The sequence below is a fragment of the Halichoeres trimaculatus genome, unplaced genomic scaffold, assembly GCF_033239565.1.
Source record: "Halichoeres trimaculatus isolate MK-OKI-2021-1 unplaced genomic scaffold, fHalTri1.1 fHalTri1_scaffold_14, whole genome shotgun sequence".
NCBI lineage: Eukaryota > Metazoa > Chordata > Actinopteri > Labriformes > Labridae > Halichoeres > Halichoeres trimaculatus.
The window spans coordinates 12,994,098-13,011,788 of NW_027437192.1; the positions used below are offsets into that span (position 1 = coordinate 12,994,098).

Consider the following 17,691-nt stretch of genomic DNA (forward strand, 5'->3'; position numbering starts at 1 on the left):
GGAGACAGATGTCCACTCCTGGCGCACCTCAAGCATGATGCATTCAAGTCCATCAGAAAACACAGTTACGCCAACACAGCTTAACCCACTTTATTTCCATCGTGAAAACCAGTCCAAAGTAAATGAGAAAACAAAAGCAACTCCAAAAAAAGAAGAAAAGAAAGAAGGGGGTCCATCTAGCCTTACATTCCTAACAGTAGAAAGTTATGAATCTATGCTGTGGAAACACAAAGCAAAAGCTCAACAGAACAGAGATGGACTGAATGTGGGAGTCGTTTTTTTTTCTAACATGGTGCTATTTGATTCAAACCTTGTCTACGTGTTGGACGCATAAACCTTCTGAAAGGGAAAAATACACAAGTTTTTTTTATAATTTCATTTTTTGATGCGAAAAGTTCAGCCCAGTAGATGGTGACGTAGGGCAGCAACAGACTAAAGTTTAGGACTGTTCGGAGTCTTCTGACTCATCAGACTCAATCCCAAAGTCATACAACAGCAGGTCATTAAAAGGCTCCATGAAGCTGGCCATGTTGGGGAGCCGGGGCACCACGCAGCAGCTAACAGCGCTGCGTAAAATCTTCATGCTTGCAGCAGCATACCACTTGTTGGCTGTGGAGTCAAAGAACTCAACGTCGCATGAGGTGGTGAACCCGTTGAAGCCCCCAACAGCAAAGAGAAAATCATTGATCACTTCGATCCCAAAGTTACTGCGGGGGTTCAACATAGAGGGCACTGCATGCCAGGAGTTGGTGCAGGGGTTGTAGGCCTCAACGCTTTGCAGGCGAGTGTTACCATCAAAGCCTCCAACCTGAAGGAAGAAAGTTGGATGATCAGTTAAAATGCCAGAACCAGTTTTTAACACTTACCCACTCAGTGTCTCCATCTGAAAGTCAATGCAGTGAGTTAGTGTGTTGGTGTTAGCATTTAGCTCAATGCTTGTTTTGATCTTGAGCTGATGTAGTGTCATTGCATATGTTTGAGGAGTTAACCTTTGGCACCTTTTGTGAGGTAACACAACAAAAAATTGGGAGATAAAACAGGAAAGCGTTAAATGTTTATGCACTAAACGAACTCACTGCATAAATGTAGCCTGCATATGTAGTGATGCCAATTCCACTTCGCCTGCTGCTCATGGGGCTGATCATTGTCCACTGGTCAGTCTCTGGGCTGTAGTATTCACATGACTCCAGACACTCGTTCCCATTGAAGCCTCCGCAGATGTAAACCTAGAGAGAACATGACAGTTATTAATTAAGGTAGTCTTTTTTAGAGATATGAACACAAACATAAACACAAACTACAAAGATTATTTGTATTTATAAAGCAACTAAACAATTTACAAGCCAGGACTCAGAGTCATTGTAAGGTATGTTGTTATAAACATGTTTACATATCAGCTATTGAGTTGGCAAAATCAACAAAATGTCTATGAGATGAGTCCAAGAGTGATAAGTGTTTAATAAGAGTAATGCTAAAGCTACTTTACTAAGGAGCTGACTGCTATAATGCAGTGACTCAGTTCAGTTACATCAGTAGTAGTACATAGTGGTGGTAACTGTAACTCATAAGTAGAAATCAGATCTCTCGCCTTGTCGTTGAATGTTGTGCAGCTGGCGTCGCTCCTCTTATCGTGCATGGGTGCGATCAGACTCCACTGGTTGTTCTCCGGCTTGTAGCGCTCAGCTGTATTGAGTCGTGAATTATCATCATCATAACCCCCCAAAGCGTAGATGTATCCATCCAGCACTGTGACGCTAACATAGCACCTGCGATAATGCATGGGGGCTACCTCATGCCAGGTGTACGTGCTCAGGTCCAACCGGCGAACAATGTTGAAATACTCCACTTGGTCAAGGCCGCCAACACAGTAGACACACCCGTTGAGGAAGGCTGTGCCGTGGTAGGCCCAAGGACACTCCAGATTGTTTGGTACATTGACCCAATGGTTTGCCTGGACATTGTACGCCTCAATCTTACTTGTTGGATCACCCCCACTCCAGCCCCCAATTGCCAGCAGGATAGTAGATGGCAGGCGAGGGCAGGCAAAAGGTGGCAAGGGACCAGTTATGGAGGGCCCCCCGGCAATGTAATCTAGGAGTGCTTCGAGGGCCTCCATGCAAGCAGTGTTGTTTCTCACCAGCTCATTGGACATTACTTCTGATCTGATGAAATTTGTATCTGTAAGAACTAGCCGGATCTACAAAGTGAAAAAAGACAGTGAGCTTCAGCACAGTGTTTAGACATCAGCTATGACTTATAGTTTCATACAGTTATATCTTGGTGACTGAAATTTGATGACTAGAAGACAGGGAGTGCATGTGTGTTCCTCAATATTTGATGGTTTCCCCAGTGGAAAAGGGAATGCAGTGCAAGGTCACCTGGCCAGATAGCTAGCTCAAAAGCCCCAACATTCAATATGTACAGGTTCGAACTCAAAACAATACACAATTGTTTGGGTTAACATGAATTGGGAACCTTTGCTTTAATCTGTTTGCTGCATGAAACATTTGCCAGTTTGTCAAAAACTGACACAGTAGCAGATTAAATATGTTGCCCATCTGTTTAGGCCACACTGGTTGATTTGACAGTGAGTACATCTAAAGTCTGTAAAACTGCATCAATGTGTCCCTTGCCCTCACTCACCACCCATTCTTCCCCTTGTGTCTCAGTGTCTTCCATAAGTTTTGAGATCTCAGAAAACCACAGAAAGTCTTTTTTGTTTGTCATAGGGCTGTTGTCATGTAAACAAGGCCTTAGAGCAGACGTCTTCGTCAGGGAGTCCGCAGCCCTTTGGGGTACTGCATGAGGTCCATGACATTTCCGGTTGATTTGGCAGTTTCTTTTATAATATATTTTCAAATAATTATTCCCAAACATTTCATTTTTTCTCGCTGTTGTCTTTAAACACACAACAAGTGATACATGGTGGCAAAAGATCTTTCAGTCAGATACGAACACATTTAGCAACACAGCAGTTCTCTCAAAAAACTGCACACGTTCACTCAGTATTCACTTCTAACTCCACAAACCAGGAAGACCTGACGCTAACGCTGCTCTGCCAATCATGTGGCTGCATGTTTCAAACTGGCTCTGTCAGGCTCCCCAGAATAGCTGAATATTGAAGACACTAACAAGGTATGCTCATATGTTGTTCTAGGCCAGGGATGTCAAACTCGTGCCATGGAGGGCCAAGAGGCTGCAGGTTTTCCTTCCAACCAAGACCTCCACCAGCTGATTCCACTGATTACCTCACCTTCAAGCAGAGAGCAGGGACTAATCAGTGAAACCAGCTGGTGGAGGTCTTGGTTGGAAGGATAACCTGCAGCCTCTTGGCCCTCCATGGCACGAGTTTGACATCCCTGTTCTAGGCCCTAGGTTTAACATAACCCACAAGTATAAGGCCACGTTTGCACAGACTCCCACAAAGATTCTTCATTTGTGTTTCGAAAAGCCGCCCGTGTTTACATGAGGACGGCGTGAAAATGATCCGCATTCATACGACTCCAAGAGGACAAGTCACAACGATGTAGTGGCCATGCTAGGCCAGTAGTTGGCGATGTGGATATCAGCCATCATTGTTGTGGTTGTTCTTTCTTTTTCTGCCATTGCGTGAGACGGTTGGCGATCCAACCTTGAGGCGCATTACCGCCACCAACTGGATCTGATTGGCTTAACTGGAAGTTGTGGCTGCACGCGCAACCTTCACCTGAAACTGTGTGCGCACATGTGGTGACGTCAGCGTTTCACCCTGAAACACTCTGCTCTGTGTTTATACGAGGCTGGATGGAGGAGCGTTTTGAAAACTCTCCACTCTGGGCGTTTTCAAAAGTTTCCATTTTTGGATAAAACACAACGCAATCTCAAACAAATGCAAGGCCAAAGCGCAACGAAATGTTATTGGATTTGACAGTTTTTGGCATCATGTAAACGCGGCCTTAGGGGGTTCCTGCTCTGTTTGTTCATCAGTAAGGGGGTCCTTGGTCTGAAAGTCTTGGAGACCCCTGCCTTAGAGAAAACCTAATTTTGGAACTGCCTGTAACATTAGTTGGTGTGAAACTTCTGAAGTTTCAAATAAAAGGCTTAGGATATACACAGTGTCTCGTTGATGCTTTAGCCTGTCCCAGGTTATAAAACTAGCACAAAAAGTGAGGTAATTCGTGATTAAAGGATAATTTTCTTTGTTGTAATTGCTGTTTGGCATTGGCAGAGAAGTTCTGGCAAATTTTCATGGGCACAACCCAAATACTCATCTCTGCTTCTCACCCCACAAGTGTGTTTCTTTACAAATATGTCTCCATTAAAAAAGGGAAAATAAACTTTAAAATGGTGTAAGATTTTTTGCCAAAAAGATTTGTTACAACAAAGAAATGATCTACTAAACACAAATGTCTTGTTTTTCAAGTTTTAAGTTTCCTGACCTCATTCAGGGAATCTGAGACACACATCTCATTACAGCAAATGAAGCATGAATGGGCAGATTTGCTCAGTGTCTGGGCTGAATTAACTGGTTTGCAAAAGTAACCTGAGCTTATATTTAAATCTCCTCCCTGCTTTGATTTCTGTTACAGTCATGAACTATGTCCACTCTAAAGATCTACATTTGAATAAATTCAGTAACAGAAAGTCATCAAACCTTTGACAGGAGCACTGTGATGTGCTTTTCTCTCTCTTCAGGGTTGTGATGTATCCAGGTGGTAACTGCTCTAAACAGAAACCTTTCATCACTGATGTTGAGCTCGTCTTTCTCCAGGATATCCAGCAGCTCCTCCAGAGAGAGCTGCAGAAACTCCTCAGTGGAAACTACCTTCTGAAAATGATCAGTGATGAAGTTAAAGGCCTTGCTCTGCAGTCCATAGGTTAAGGTGATGTTGCTGAACCTCCAGATGCCAATGCAGTTTTCTGGACAGAGCTGCTCGCCCAGGAAGTCACAGCAAGCTTTTACGATGTCAATGATGTTCAACTGATCGGCAGCTTGCATCAGCTCCTGAACATTGTCTTCATTCACAGAAACAGAGCCTGTGTACGCAAACTCAATCATGAGCTCCATTATGTCAGGAGAGACGCCAGAGATGTCGAAGACCTTTTTGTCTGAGGGCGACCAGTTTTTGAAAAGAGCTCTGTGGATTATTGAAAATCACAGGATAAACAATTTACTAATTTCTCCTCCTGACATTCATACCAATATTCTTTTTTGATTGTACGGAGAAAAATAACTGGATTCAAGATCTTTATAACTCTTAAGTAGCTGTGTATGAGTGTAACAGTTTAATACACACACATTTTCAGTGTATGTTCAAGAAATCAACATTGTGTATTAAAAGGAAGTGGTGGCTTACATTTTATGCATTTCTCTCAGTACAACTCTGACAGATAATAAATAAAATGTCAGATTAAAAATGAAACATTTTTGTTTCAACACAGCATCATCTGCCACAATCAGTTTCCTCTATAATTATTTTAAGTTTTGTGTTGTTAAATGAGGTTACCAGTATTGAGTCAGAATTCAACTTTATAACTAATATCACTGAACTCACTTTGGGATGTTGTTAAATTTTAAAACCAATCAGCAGTCAACATCAAACATCCCCAATATTCACATCATTTTACTGTCATGTCAATTTAGTTTTTTCAACCAAATGTAGTGAAAACTTCTATCTCACTTGATTTCTGACTACATTTAGACAAAAAGGAAACCTAAACCCCAGGTTGAATTTTGACAAGTGAATTGTCCCCTAATAACCCCTGTAATTTAAGCATCTATCAGGAATTTATCCTTGTCTTGTTGTGTCACAAATGCTCAGTTCAGAGTTACTCATTAGTAATTGTGATGAGTGTGTGTTTCAGGTCTAGATCATTTGATCTCTAATGCCGCGGCCACACCAAACGCGAACACGCGAATTTACTCGCGCGAATGGCCTGTCACGCGCCGCGTGAACGCCCGAGTCTCGCCGCTGGACTTTTTTGACAAGCTGAGGCGCGAACACGCGAATGCGCGGTACTGCGCATGCGGAGTAGAGAGCTCGTTCATTTAAAGACCGAAAGTCCAAAAGAGCATCTGAAAAACAATGAGCTGTGGTTTCCAAAGCATGACAGGAGAGTGTGTGAAAGCTTTGGAGATCACAATCAATGCCTGCTGCCTCTCCCTGGTAATCCACCAGCCCTGCTTGGCTGTTCCCTGCGATCTCATCTTTGATCTCCTGAACATCCGACCCCCCGTACCCCCGACCACCCGAACCCCCGACCCATGTTCCCAGAGGTCTCCCTGGGGATAATGAAGGGGTGGAGGAAAGAGAGGAGCACAGAGAACTTCCATCTTTTCCCGGGCTCTGCCCCTGCCCCGCTCTTTCCTCCTCTCTATCAGGCTCAAAACTCCACTGAGGAAAACACAGTCGGACTCAGTGATAGCCCGTGCTGGCAGATCCAGCTGGAAACAAATATTTACTGAACTTACCTTCAAAACCTGTCTTCTCAGAGACTTTTAACCAAGCCTGCTCCTTTTTTTCCGGTCTCTGTAGAGTACACACGTCGTATCGTATACCTCTGGATGATGACACACCGCACAGATTGTTTTCTCCTCCATCCTCCGGCGGAGTTGGAGCTGGAGCAGGCGGCAGTTGCCCCCCAACGTCGTCAAAACAATGACGTCGTGGGGGAATATTTTGAACTCGAGCGAATTCGCGTCTACCGCCCAAACGTGTGAACGCTCCAAACGCGCCACACCCACCGCCCAAGGCGAATCGGCGGCTAAACGCGTCTTTGCATTGACTTTGTATGTAATCGCGCCGCAAATTCGCTTTTGGTGTGGCCGCACCCTAAGAATTTTTTTTTGTCTTATTTAAGTTTGTAAAGTATCAGCTGAGACCAGGTTATCTACTTACAGAAAGTAAGAACTACAGTTGCAGAGGAAAATTTTGTGGACTTGAAATTCCACATCCTGGACTCGGATAATGGCGTCACAGAAGGTCCCCTCCAGGCGGAAGTTGTTAAACAGTGAGTCGGACCACAAACCTTTGTCGTTCATTTTGATTTGATTTGAGGCAGATTTTATGTCAGTGCTCATGCATGGTGACGGGGGTCTAGAATGGTTCTTTGCAGAATACAACTTATTTAAACAACGACAGAATCTCTATCTTCAGGGCCTGTGATGTCTGGATTTGGGAACTAAAATTTACAAGGTGTTTTAAATAATAAACCCAGGCTTCAAACTCACCTCATTCACACTATATCTGCCTTTTGAAGCAGCTCTCTCTTTTTTGTCGGTTTCTTGTAATTTTTTTCTCTCTTTTTTTTTTCCGTAATCTTTGTATTTGGAGTGGATCATTGCTTTGTATGGCTCATTTGTTGGTCATGGACACCAAACTTTTTGTGGCTTCAGCGATGTTTTTACTATTTTTGCTCCTGTGTTTGTCTGGAGATCCTACATGTAACCATGGCTGCATTGTTTACATGTGAACTCAGCTGTTAGCAGCCTGTAGCATGTCAACGCTAACTGGTGTAAGACCTGATGTCTTGGAGAGGAGAAGGAGCTGAGGACGACATGCTGGTTCTCAGGTGTGAGCTAAGAAGTGACAACATGGACCTGTCCGTCCATCCATCGTTATTGGGGACATAAGATCTATCTCCAACAAGAAGGACAAGCTAGCTGTGCTAACCCAGCAACAGAGGGAATACCAGAGGGCAGAGTAGCATCATGCTATTCACACACATGGCTAACGGAGCTATCATCAGGCATCAATGCCATGTTGGAAGAGCTTCACCTGCTGTGAGCAGACAGGATCCAGGAGACAGAGATGGAGCATGTCTGAAGAAGCTCAGTCCTGGACCCTGTGGAGGTGGAGGCTGGCTGAACTGGTGAATGATGGACAAGCTGTCATCATCTTTTTTCTTATGGACCTTTTTGCACTTTCTTTACACTTTCTTACTTTTGTTTTCTTGATTAATGCTGTGACTTCAATTTCGTTGTACTTGTTACAGCGAAAATAAAGTTCAATTCTATTCTATTCTATTCTATTTATGTAGGTAGACATTAAACTGGACCTTTCAGGAGGTTGAGGTAAACAACAAGGAAACACATAAATGTATAAAATGGTTGAATCAAATGTCAGATGTCAGCCTTTATAGCCAGCCAAAGCCAATAATTGGTTAACACTTTGGCAGTATTCTTTACAGAAATTTTCACTATTCATATTCAAATTGAAAATAAGCTTTATCAACATTGATTTATTTTTTAAACATGTTGACACAGCCAGTGTTTAGATAAAAGGATTCAAAAACACATCAACAAGCAAACACATATTAAGAGCAACAACAGTACTATCTATCAAAAATAAATCAAATAATAAAATAAACCACCAACAATCTGTATTTACATGGACATAGATGGTTTTTGTTACCTAATAACATCTTATCAACTGTCTTTCACAGAAGCCTGTCTAACTCTGTGACAAGCTGTCACATATTCAGCTGACAGCTCAACAGCAGCGCTGTCTTCACCCAGAATCTTCTGGATCTGCTGCTCTGCAAAGAGATAAGGAAATTTAGGGCATAAATTTCTAAATTTGGGGGAAAATATGTCTCTAATATTTTTATTTGGACAGGTGATAAGAAAATGGATATTAGTTTTCACCTGTTCTGTGTTACAGAGCCTGCAGGCTGTGAGATCTCTCTCACCACTGATTTCTATACCAACCAGTTAATGATCTGTCTGTATTTAGTGTCTGTCTCTTTAAGGACTGTTGTATTACTGTTAAATAATGTGCCAATTTAAATTATTTCTTAAATAAGTTATAACGTTCTAATTTTTTGATTGATTGAGTTTACATCTTCCACTAAATAAGCACTGAGTAAAACAAGCAAACACTGCTCTAACCCATTTTATAAGAGGCTATAACTGATAAATAATATACATCTGGTAACTTGCTGTGACAAGTGGGCAGAAGAAGGGGTTATGGGCTTTTACTTGAACGCATCAGAAGAATTCATGTACACTTTGAGACCAAGTCAACACACATTATTGCCTAAATGTCTGCTCTCACTGCCTGTTATCAAACTTCCGCCTTCCTCAGGGGCAAACACAGCAGGTAGCCAGAGATCTAATTAGCTTGTTAGCCTTTTGTTTCACTGAGTAAAAATCCCATCCAAGAGAAACTGAGCCAAGTTCATGACATTTTGCAGTAATAAAGAGGAAAGTGAACAGTTGGACGAGGGTATTATTTTGATGAAAGGCTGTTAAATACAGACACTTCTGATTAAACAGTGTCTAAGGAGGTGCTCGTAATAAATAAACAAAGAGTCAGTGGAAGAAAACAAGTGTAATCAAACAGATTTCATCAAGAAATTGAACCCACTTACCAGGGTCAGTTTGATGGTTTTCAAATCATGGGCTGAATAATTTATCTTGAAGGCAAAACAACTACGCGAGATGTCAAAACATTCAGACACTCATTCTGAGCTGATGATTTAAAGTGGGAGGAAGTTTTCACACCAAGAGCAAAACCAAACAGGGCAGCTGAAGCCTCTTATCCAGCTTTTAATTCATGACTTTGAAAATAATGTATTCAATTTTGAATTAAACATTTCTTTAAGTCTATTTGGACTGAAGACAATATGATGATTTGATATGAAACTAAATGATACATTACAATACAAAACAACACAAACTGATACATTCAATTCAATTTAAATAGTTTATTTCAAACCAAACAGATACAACAAACAACACAACAAAGACAATACAACAACAAACAAGGACTCCCAACAAAACAACCACCTCGGTTTGAAATAGGGATGTAAGAAGCAGAGCTTATGTCTATCCGACCCCATTAAGATGTTTTATGATAGTAAATATAGATATAATGTGACATCAAGAATATGATGAGAAACTGCAGGACACCTTACTAAACAATGTAGTTCAAAATGATACAATAAAAAAATCAATACAATACAGTATAATATGATACGACAAAGTATGATGAAATTCAGTACAATGAAGTACAGTCCGGTTTCGATCAGTACGGTTTGGAACAGGTTGGCTGGGTCAAGCTTGGTCCTGTTTGTGTGTCCACAGCCACCCGTGCCCCCTCGTGGTAGGTGGGGTGTAAGCTGGATGCCGACAGCTGCATCAGAAACATAATAGTGTGACGCCACAGCAGCGCGACACTGTGTACCCTGCTAATAAATCCAACAAAGAAGAAAAACGTGACACAGTCAACAAAGAGCAGCGATGGAAGACATCCAGCATTTCTTCCTCTTTGTGATTTCCATGTGTCTCTTTGATACAAAGTGCAATCAAGTTTGGTTTCAGAGAAGTCTGTGTGCTGCCAGGAGAAGTACAGCAGCCACTGTTGCACAGGAAGTGACGATTCTTTTGACCAATCAACGGTCTGCAGTGTCGTAGCTCCACCTTCCAAGGTCAGATCGATTTAGTCTGGCAGCTCTACAGAAGGGTGACAAAAAGTAGGATGGCGTGTCTCGGTTATTTGGGGGGTCTGTCCTGGGATTAGTCAGTGGAAACGCTGTAAAATGTGTGCTGTCCTGAGATGAACCAAACTGAACTGCTTCGTGGAAATGGCGCTATAGAGCTGTGTCTCAGTTGTAGAGTCATCGCCTCCCAACTGGAAGCTGGGGTTTTGATTCCAGCTCTTGTGGTCCCATGCCGAAGCATCTTTGAGCAAGACACTGAACCCTGAATTGCTCCCACTGTTGGTCAGTGGTGTATGGATGAGGGTGAATGTGATAGACAAGCAGTGACGAGAAAAGCATAACACCTAAATTCCACCGCATGCGCCGCGCCACGCCGCGCTACACCGCGCCACACCGCGCCACACCGCGCCACTCAATCCGGAGGGGGAGGGCTGGTCCTTGGAGAGTCACAGGCTCTCGTGTAAATAGCGATATCACATGATCACCATCCACTCCCATAACTTTTTATATGTCAGTCCACACCTTGTCCTTTCTGCCTGTATCCTTATAAAAAGGATGTTTGGGATCATACAGAATGTTGAACTCCTCAACTTCCAAGATCAGCTTCTCTTCATCCATGCCTTTGTGTTGCGTCTGGGACCCTCTGACCGACGGTTTACCTGATGCATGTGCCTCCAGATGTGACGTATTTATAACATAGGGGGGAAATTTACATTCGAGAGTTCGTGCATTGTGTTTTATTTGGAATCTTCCGGGTCCTTCACACAGTGACTTCCTGTCTAGTGCTTTCTTATCAACAGTGAATTTAGGGGGTTTGGAAGCGGCCACACAGAAAATAGACCTGAAGCGTATTTCTCGCACCTGGGCGCGCACCTTCGCTTCAGCAGCGCTTGCAGTGGAATTTGCCAGATAGATTACAATGGAATCCAAGTTCTCCGCAAGGGCACAACGCTGCGCTGCAATAGGAGAGGACATTGGATAGAGTAGGATGAGAGTGAGGAATGACGTGCAGGAAACTGGCCACAGGTTGAATTGGAACCTGGGCCACCTTTACGGGCCTCATGGGACGGGACCTCGTCCGCTAGGCCATCTATGCCCTAGGTAATTATAAAATTTTATTTGTCATGAGTCAGTACCATACGATATGATAGTTATGATAAAATACAACACAATTTGTCTCAATCTGACACCATTCAAAGCAGAATGATACAGTATAGTCTGGTTACAATATGCTAGAAGATGCAAAACCAGCTCAGATTTATGAAAGAGAACGATGAAAATCAAAGGCTAGAGAAAACTGAAGTCCACCAGTGCATTGTCACTGATATACATCAGGAAACAGGTAATCAGTGAAAAGAGAAAATTATGGAGGGAAAGATTTTTTTAAAAAAATCTTGTGTGTTTGCAATTTTCTGTGAATAACTTGTTAACTCTTTCTTTGGATCAGTTTTATTGGCAGGAGAATGACGACTGGCTTAATGGTGTTTTCTCGATGTGATCTGGATTTTGCATGCATTTTTCCCTTTCAGAGGAGATTATTCTCATCATCTTGTCATGTTAAATAAAACACTCTGTTTACTGACATCATCCTCTGCCTCAGTCATGAGAAACCGTGGCTGATTATCTCATAGCCATAAAATGTAAATGGAGCCATTTCCATCATACGTGCCTGTTTCCTTTTCCGTCCCTCCTTAATGGAAAATGTTTCCTGTTTGAAGTTTAGCAAGCACATTTTAGACTAACAAGAAATATGATGAAACAGCCTCTGAGCGTCTCTCAGTCTTTACATCTGAATATGACAGAGTGTTAATACTCTCAGATTTAAAAATTCATGAGGGAGAATCACAGAAACAAAGTGCGAGAAGCAAAGAGATACGACTGGACACTAATGAAGATGTATGTTACCAATACACTCCTGTGTGTTGTGTGTGTGTGTGTGTGTGTGTGTGTGTGTGTGTGTGTGTGTGTGTGTGTGTACTTTGGGAGAATGGACTTCATAGGGATTTAAATTGCCGCTAAAATAACCCGATAAATGCCAGTAGAAAAAAAATGAAATTACACTTGTCAGTTTCGATTTATTCAAACAGTAAAATCTCTATTGCTCCATCATCCCTGTCATGTCTGTGAATCTATCTGCCATTACCACATCCTCCTCACTCATAAATTATCCTCTGGCAGCAGTTTTAATGTGCGATTGTATGAAACAAATGAAATAATATAAACCAAATGTGAGTTTCCCTACGTTTGAAAACTCCCAGGCAAAGGTAAAAACAGCCCACCGCAGAAATGTGGACATGAAGTGAAGAGATATCTACTGTGACTTTTTATTAAGAGCAGGGATTTAATTTAAGCCACATGTCAACATCAGAGCCAGATTTATATAAAAACAGCCAAACATGCTGCATGTCTCCATCCAAAGGACAGACAAAGACAGATACAAGCATGGTACCATGTAAAAGGGCTGTTTTATTCTAAGATGAAGTGGTAAACATATTTAAAGGGGCTGTGAAGACTTTTAGGTGCTCTTGCGAAAAAAAAAATCTCATTTCTAGATATATGCCTGATCATACTCCACAAGTTAAATGAGATCATCAGCACCAAAGTAAGTTATTTCTTAATGCTATTAAATGCAGGCTGGGTACCAAACTACAGGAAGAACTGAGTTTACAAAGTTTGCTAGTTGCCATGTTTCAAACAATAGCTCCACATAACTCCAAACAAATACATGACCTTGTCTTGAACAAACAAAAGTACCGCTAAAAAGATCTGCTCTGATTTTATTTGCTTCAAAACAAACGCATGCCTTGGTAAGAGGCCTGTCCTCATGGCAGTGGGTGTAAGTGCTCATGGGAATCGGAGTCTTTCCCCCATGAAAATAGAAAACCCAGGTAGTCCTAACAGTCCTTTTAAGAAATAAATTCATACTTCTTATTTTATGAAATCTTTTGAAGTGGCTTAGAAATTTATGTTTTTTGCGAGGGTGTATATCCTGCTTCATTAGTAAAGGACACATGATTTATTTTTTGTGATTTTGTGGTGCTAAAAATTGTAGTTCCTCAATGGTTCATTGGAGGCTGGCTCCCAAAGTGATGGAAACCACACAAACACTATTCAGGAAACAATTATTACTGAAAAAATAAAGAGTTTTACATCCAGACACATGAAAAAAAAAAACTAATTTGTTCAGCAAACATTTTTAAGTCCGATTAGATTCATGACAAACTTGACTGAGTGAAAAGGCTTAAAACTCAACCCCAACTCATTGCTTGTGACTGGGTTTAAGTAAGAATTGGTTACGTTTTTTTTTTTTTTTTTTTTTTTTTGAATCACTGAGTATTTAATACTTTATTAAAATTAAAATGATCTCATTCAGAACTAAAACATTTTACACATTTTTGCTGGTACCTGGTTATGATACAGAAACCCAACAGTCGGTGGCTGTAGTGCCACTTAAAGGAGACATATCACACAAAATCCACTTTCATATGTTTAACTGACAGAAAAGTGTGTCACTGGCTCGTCTACAACACCGCCTAAAATGAAAAAGATCCACCCACCCCCTTCTTTGAGAGCCCCTCTTTTCTGAAAATCTCTCCTCTGAGAGCTGTTTTGAAAATACAGCCCAAAATTATGTTATGTTGGGCTACACACATCCCCAGAATGGATTGATGCTTTCATATCTGGCAGTTTTTTTGTTTGTTTGTTTTTGTAGTAAAGTTATCATGGTAACCAAGCACTTGGGCTACAGGTTACTTCCTGAAGGGGCAGGGTAAACCCAAGCTCATTTGCATATTCTGTTCCAGAGGAATAGTGAAATAGAGGGATTTTCAGCAGGCCTGAATTAATGATCATTCTGTTTTAACCCTGTTTTTAACCTCAATGATTAACAGGAGAAGAAGAAAGGTGACTGAATCAAGCAGCTAAAGAAGAAGAAAGCATTAACCAGAGTCGCTGGAAATACAGATAAAGAGCTTTGAGATTCAGAGACAGAGAAGATTGCAGAGACTGGGCATGACTGTAAAATGACAACAAGCCCACCATGCTGTGTCTTTACAAAAACACCGGCATACATGTCAAGAGTCGCGACCGATGCCTGCTAACAGCAACCTTTCTTCTTGGCGTTGGTTCATGCGAATGCCACACAAACTTTTATTAGTTTGAATTAACATGGAAAGTGTCCCAGGTGTGAATTTGCGGCTAATGTATAGATGCTTACAGCAAGCCTCTAATCCACATTGGAAAAACAGTGAGGGGGTAACCAGTAATCCCCAAACAGATTCCAGTTTCAAAGTGCCTTAGCTGGAAATGCCTTTCCCTAATATAAGTCTTTATGACAGCAGAAATCTCTGTCTTGCTGTTTGTTTACTCATTTTTAACAATTTATTTCTGACATATATTTTACAAGACTACTTTTGCATGTTGGAGTTTTTTCACACTTACCAACCAAGAGGGATGGAGAGAGATCGGGATCTACAGAGACAGAAAGAGACATCTCTGTTACTAGGGACAAATAGCTGAGTTCAAGACAGATCCCTATGCAGGTTGATTGTGCATTCAGAGATCTGGGTCCATATGCATATTCAGTCATTAAACAAACAGGGTCTTTAGTCCTAACACTCTGTTATGGAACGGCCCGTTTGGCTGCAGTGTTAGCCGCATGCACGACTGGAAATAATCGGCCAGTTAAGTAATTACACCATGAAAGCAACACAGGTGCAGTTTACGTCATAATTAAGGGGAACCCCCCCATCAAAAAAATTAAAACTGTGCATGCCTGCCACTCAAAAACAGTGATTAACCTGGCGAGCGGTAACAGTGTGACAGAGATGATCAAGAAAAACATTTTTCAGCTGGAGAAATGGAGATTATATAACAAGAATACACATGGACGAACAACTGTTGGCCGTGAGTCAATCAGGTAGAAAAAAATAAAGAGAAAGAGAAAGTTTGGTGATCTTGAACACAGTAGATGTGTGTGGTGTTTCTGAGCCCACAGTAGAAAACCTCAAAAGTAAAATCAGTAATATGAAAGCTGCTTTGTGGAACAAGTGCTGCAACCCAGATGTATAAAAGCAAAGAGCGAATCAAACTTTTAAAACTGATGACAGCGAGCCTCGCAGGTTTGAAACTTCAGTTGTCTCCCTTATCTCATCTGTTCACTAAAAAATGTATGCCCTAAATATAAAGTTGCTGTATAGCTATACATTGCCACCCTTTCAAAGTATTGTCCACTGTCTTTGCATATTTGTCTAAAATGATCACACATCACGCCATGTCCGCCCTCAAACAGCCGAACAGGCGCTGTAATCCTGATTGGGCCTGTAATGGTGGGGTCTGCCTCCATTAATTTTAAGGCTCTTTTTGGCCGTTAACCTGGCTCATGCATACCGCGAATCAACTTTTTTTTCGCCGTCAGTACAATAGGTCTGTTTTTCCCACTAATGGCCTGTTATGCATACGTGCCTCGAACATTATGTCATTATTATCTGACAGAACTATTGCTCAAGATCAGTGGCAGCTCAGGGACATGCATGACTCCATCATTTCGAAGCGTCTCTGGATGGACCTTAGTTTTGGGCGTCACAGTGTCACATTCTTTAAATGACCTGCAACAAGCAACAAATGTTTACCTCTGTGAGTTCCTCCCTGCTCTGCATGTTTTAAACGTTCTGGTGCAATGTGCAGGGCAATGAGGGAGGAAAACTAGGTCTGTGGTGCTGCAATGCTTCTTTAAAAAAAAAATAAAGTAAAGAAAAGCTGACAGGGCAGAAAAAGCAGCACTCTGATCCATATTCATACTTCCATTCATTTTACCAAGAACTCTTCTCAACTGTTGATTCACTTTGAAGAATCACTCGTTGGTTTTCAGGAGCGTGAGCAGTTGGTTTTCTTTGCATAATTATACAGTTACTCTGTAGGGTTTTCCTGTGGCAGTGTGGGTGTGGTTTGTGAAGAAGAAAACACTCACACAACTACACTCTAACACTCACACACACTCACAGGTGACTTCGCTACGCACACACACATGCTCCAAACCCTGCTGCTCAAATTACACATTCAGTTTAAGGGCTCGTTTTTCATTAACCTGTATTTGTCTGGGTTAAGCTGGCTGAGCAAATGTGCTGTTTTTCATTACTTTCTGTTCACACACATTCACACCTGTGAGCCTAGCTAGCAGAAAAAAAGAATCAGACATCTTTATTTCAAGAAACAGCCTGTTTACTTTCAGTTTCGGTTTTCACAGGAGTCTAAAGAAAGACAGAATGAGCTGAGGGTGAATCTCGTGACATGAGCAGATGGATGCAGCTCCAGTCTTTATTTAAAAATTCTGAAGGCATCCACATCAACTAATTATTTAAGCAATCAGGGAGTTAGCTCATGATTTTATCTCTCCCCCTTTCTCCTGAGTTTAATTAACTCATATTTGCATTGCATTCATGTAACAAGAACTTTGCTAAGATAGTCCTAAGGTGTAGAAAAGTTCTACATAAACCATAATTTTAATCTCTCGTGGCTCCCCTGGTAACTTTTGCTTTTGAAAGTGAAGCTCTGTACTGAAACAAAACACTGAAGTTTACAACTGCACAACTTAGAAGTATTTCCTTAATTTCATTCAGGGGTCAAAGAAAAGCAGCTGCTTGTTTTTAACTAGTATCAGGTCTGTTTCTGGACTGCATTGATGATTGTAACTAAGCTAACATTAGCTTGTTTTGTGGTGAAATGACCGTCCCCTGAAGGTTTCTTGAGATTTCAGCTGAGTTGTTGTGAGGCATAAAGTTAACTTTTGATATGTATGTCATGACTCATGCATGATACCGTGTTCTTGTTTTTGCACATCAGAGGCAAACGGTTGTGATTTTGAGCAGCTAATGATTCATGCAAAGGCACTGCAGACACTACACAAAGACCCATAGGCATTTAATAAACTCTTTTGATCTTTAAGTGTTGTGTGAGAAAACTTTTTTAAGCCCAGCCTGTGTGACATCATTTTTTTATTATTATTATTATTTTAACAAATATCTGTTAAAAGAAATAAGAAATTTTTAAAAAGTTCAGTTTGTCAACATTTCTATCTAAACTTTTTGAGCTCCTTTCATTATTAGCAGTTCCTAACCAGTGCAACATACAAACCAGGGTGATTGCTATGACTATAATAATTATATTTTACATTAAAGATAGAGTATTGTGTTTTTTCTTCTTTTTTCTTTTTTAATGATTAACACTGTCCCTCTGGAATACCTGTTGTAGCTTTACACAATTAAGAGCTTA

The 17,691-nt window shown here is 41.2% G+C and overlaps 1 protein-coding gene across 1 annotated transcript; it reads right to left on the reverse strand.

Annotated features, from left to right (window-relative positions):
- Positions 1-439: 439 nt before the first annotated feature.
- Positions 440-11,938, reverse strand: LOC141803316 (kelch-like protein 10). The gene is made up of 6 exons (XM_074687279.1): positions 11,903-11,938; positions 6,879-6,994; positions 4,634-5,117; positions 1,589-2,197; positions 1,077-1,226; positions 440-808 (listed from the first exon to the last, which is right to left on the reverse strand). Exons 1-6 carry the CDS (start codon positions 11,936-11,938, stop codon positions 440-442), a joined length of 1,764 nt encoding a protein of 587 aa, XP_074543380.1.
- Positions 11,939-17,691: the final 5,753 nt, after the last annotated feature.

What these genes read in the sequence shown, in the direction of transcription:
- LOC141803316 (XM_074687279.1), bottom strand. Translation starts at nt 11,938, where the DNA reads ATGCATGCAAAATCCAGATCACATCGAGAAAACACC. An exon ending in AACTGTAGTTCTTACTTTCT is followed by an intron (nt 5,118 to 6,878) that starts GTAAGTAGATAA and finishes AATAATCCACAG; the next exon opens with AGCTCTTTTCAAAAACTGGT. An exon ending in TCACAGTGCTCCTGTCAAAG is followed by an intron (nt 2,198 to 4,633) that starts GTTTGATGACTT and finishes TTCACTTTGTAG; the next exon opens with ATCCGGCTAGTTCTTACAGA.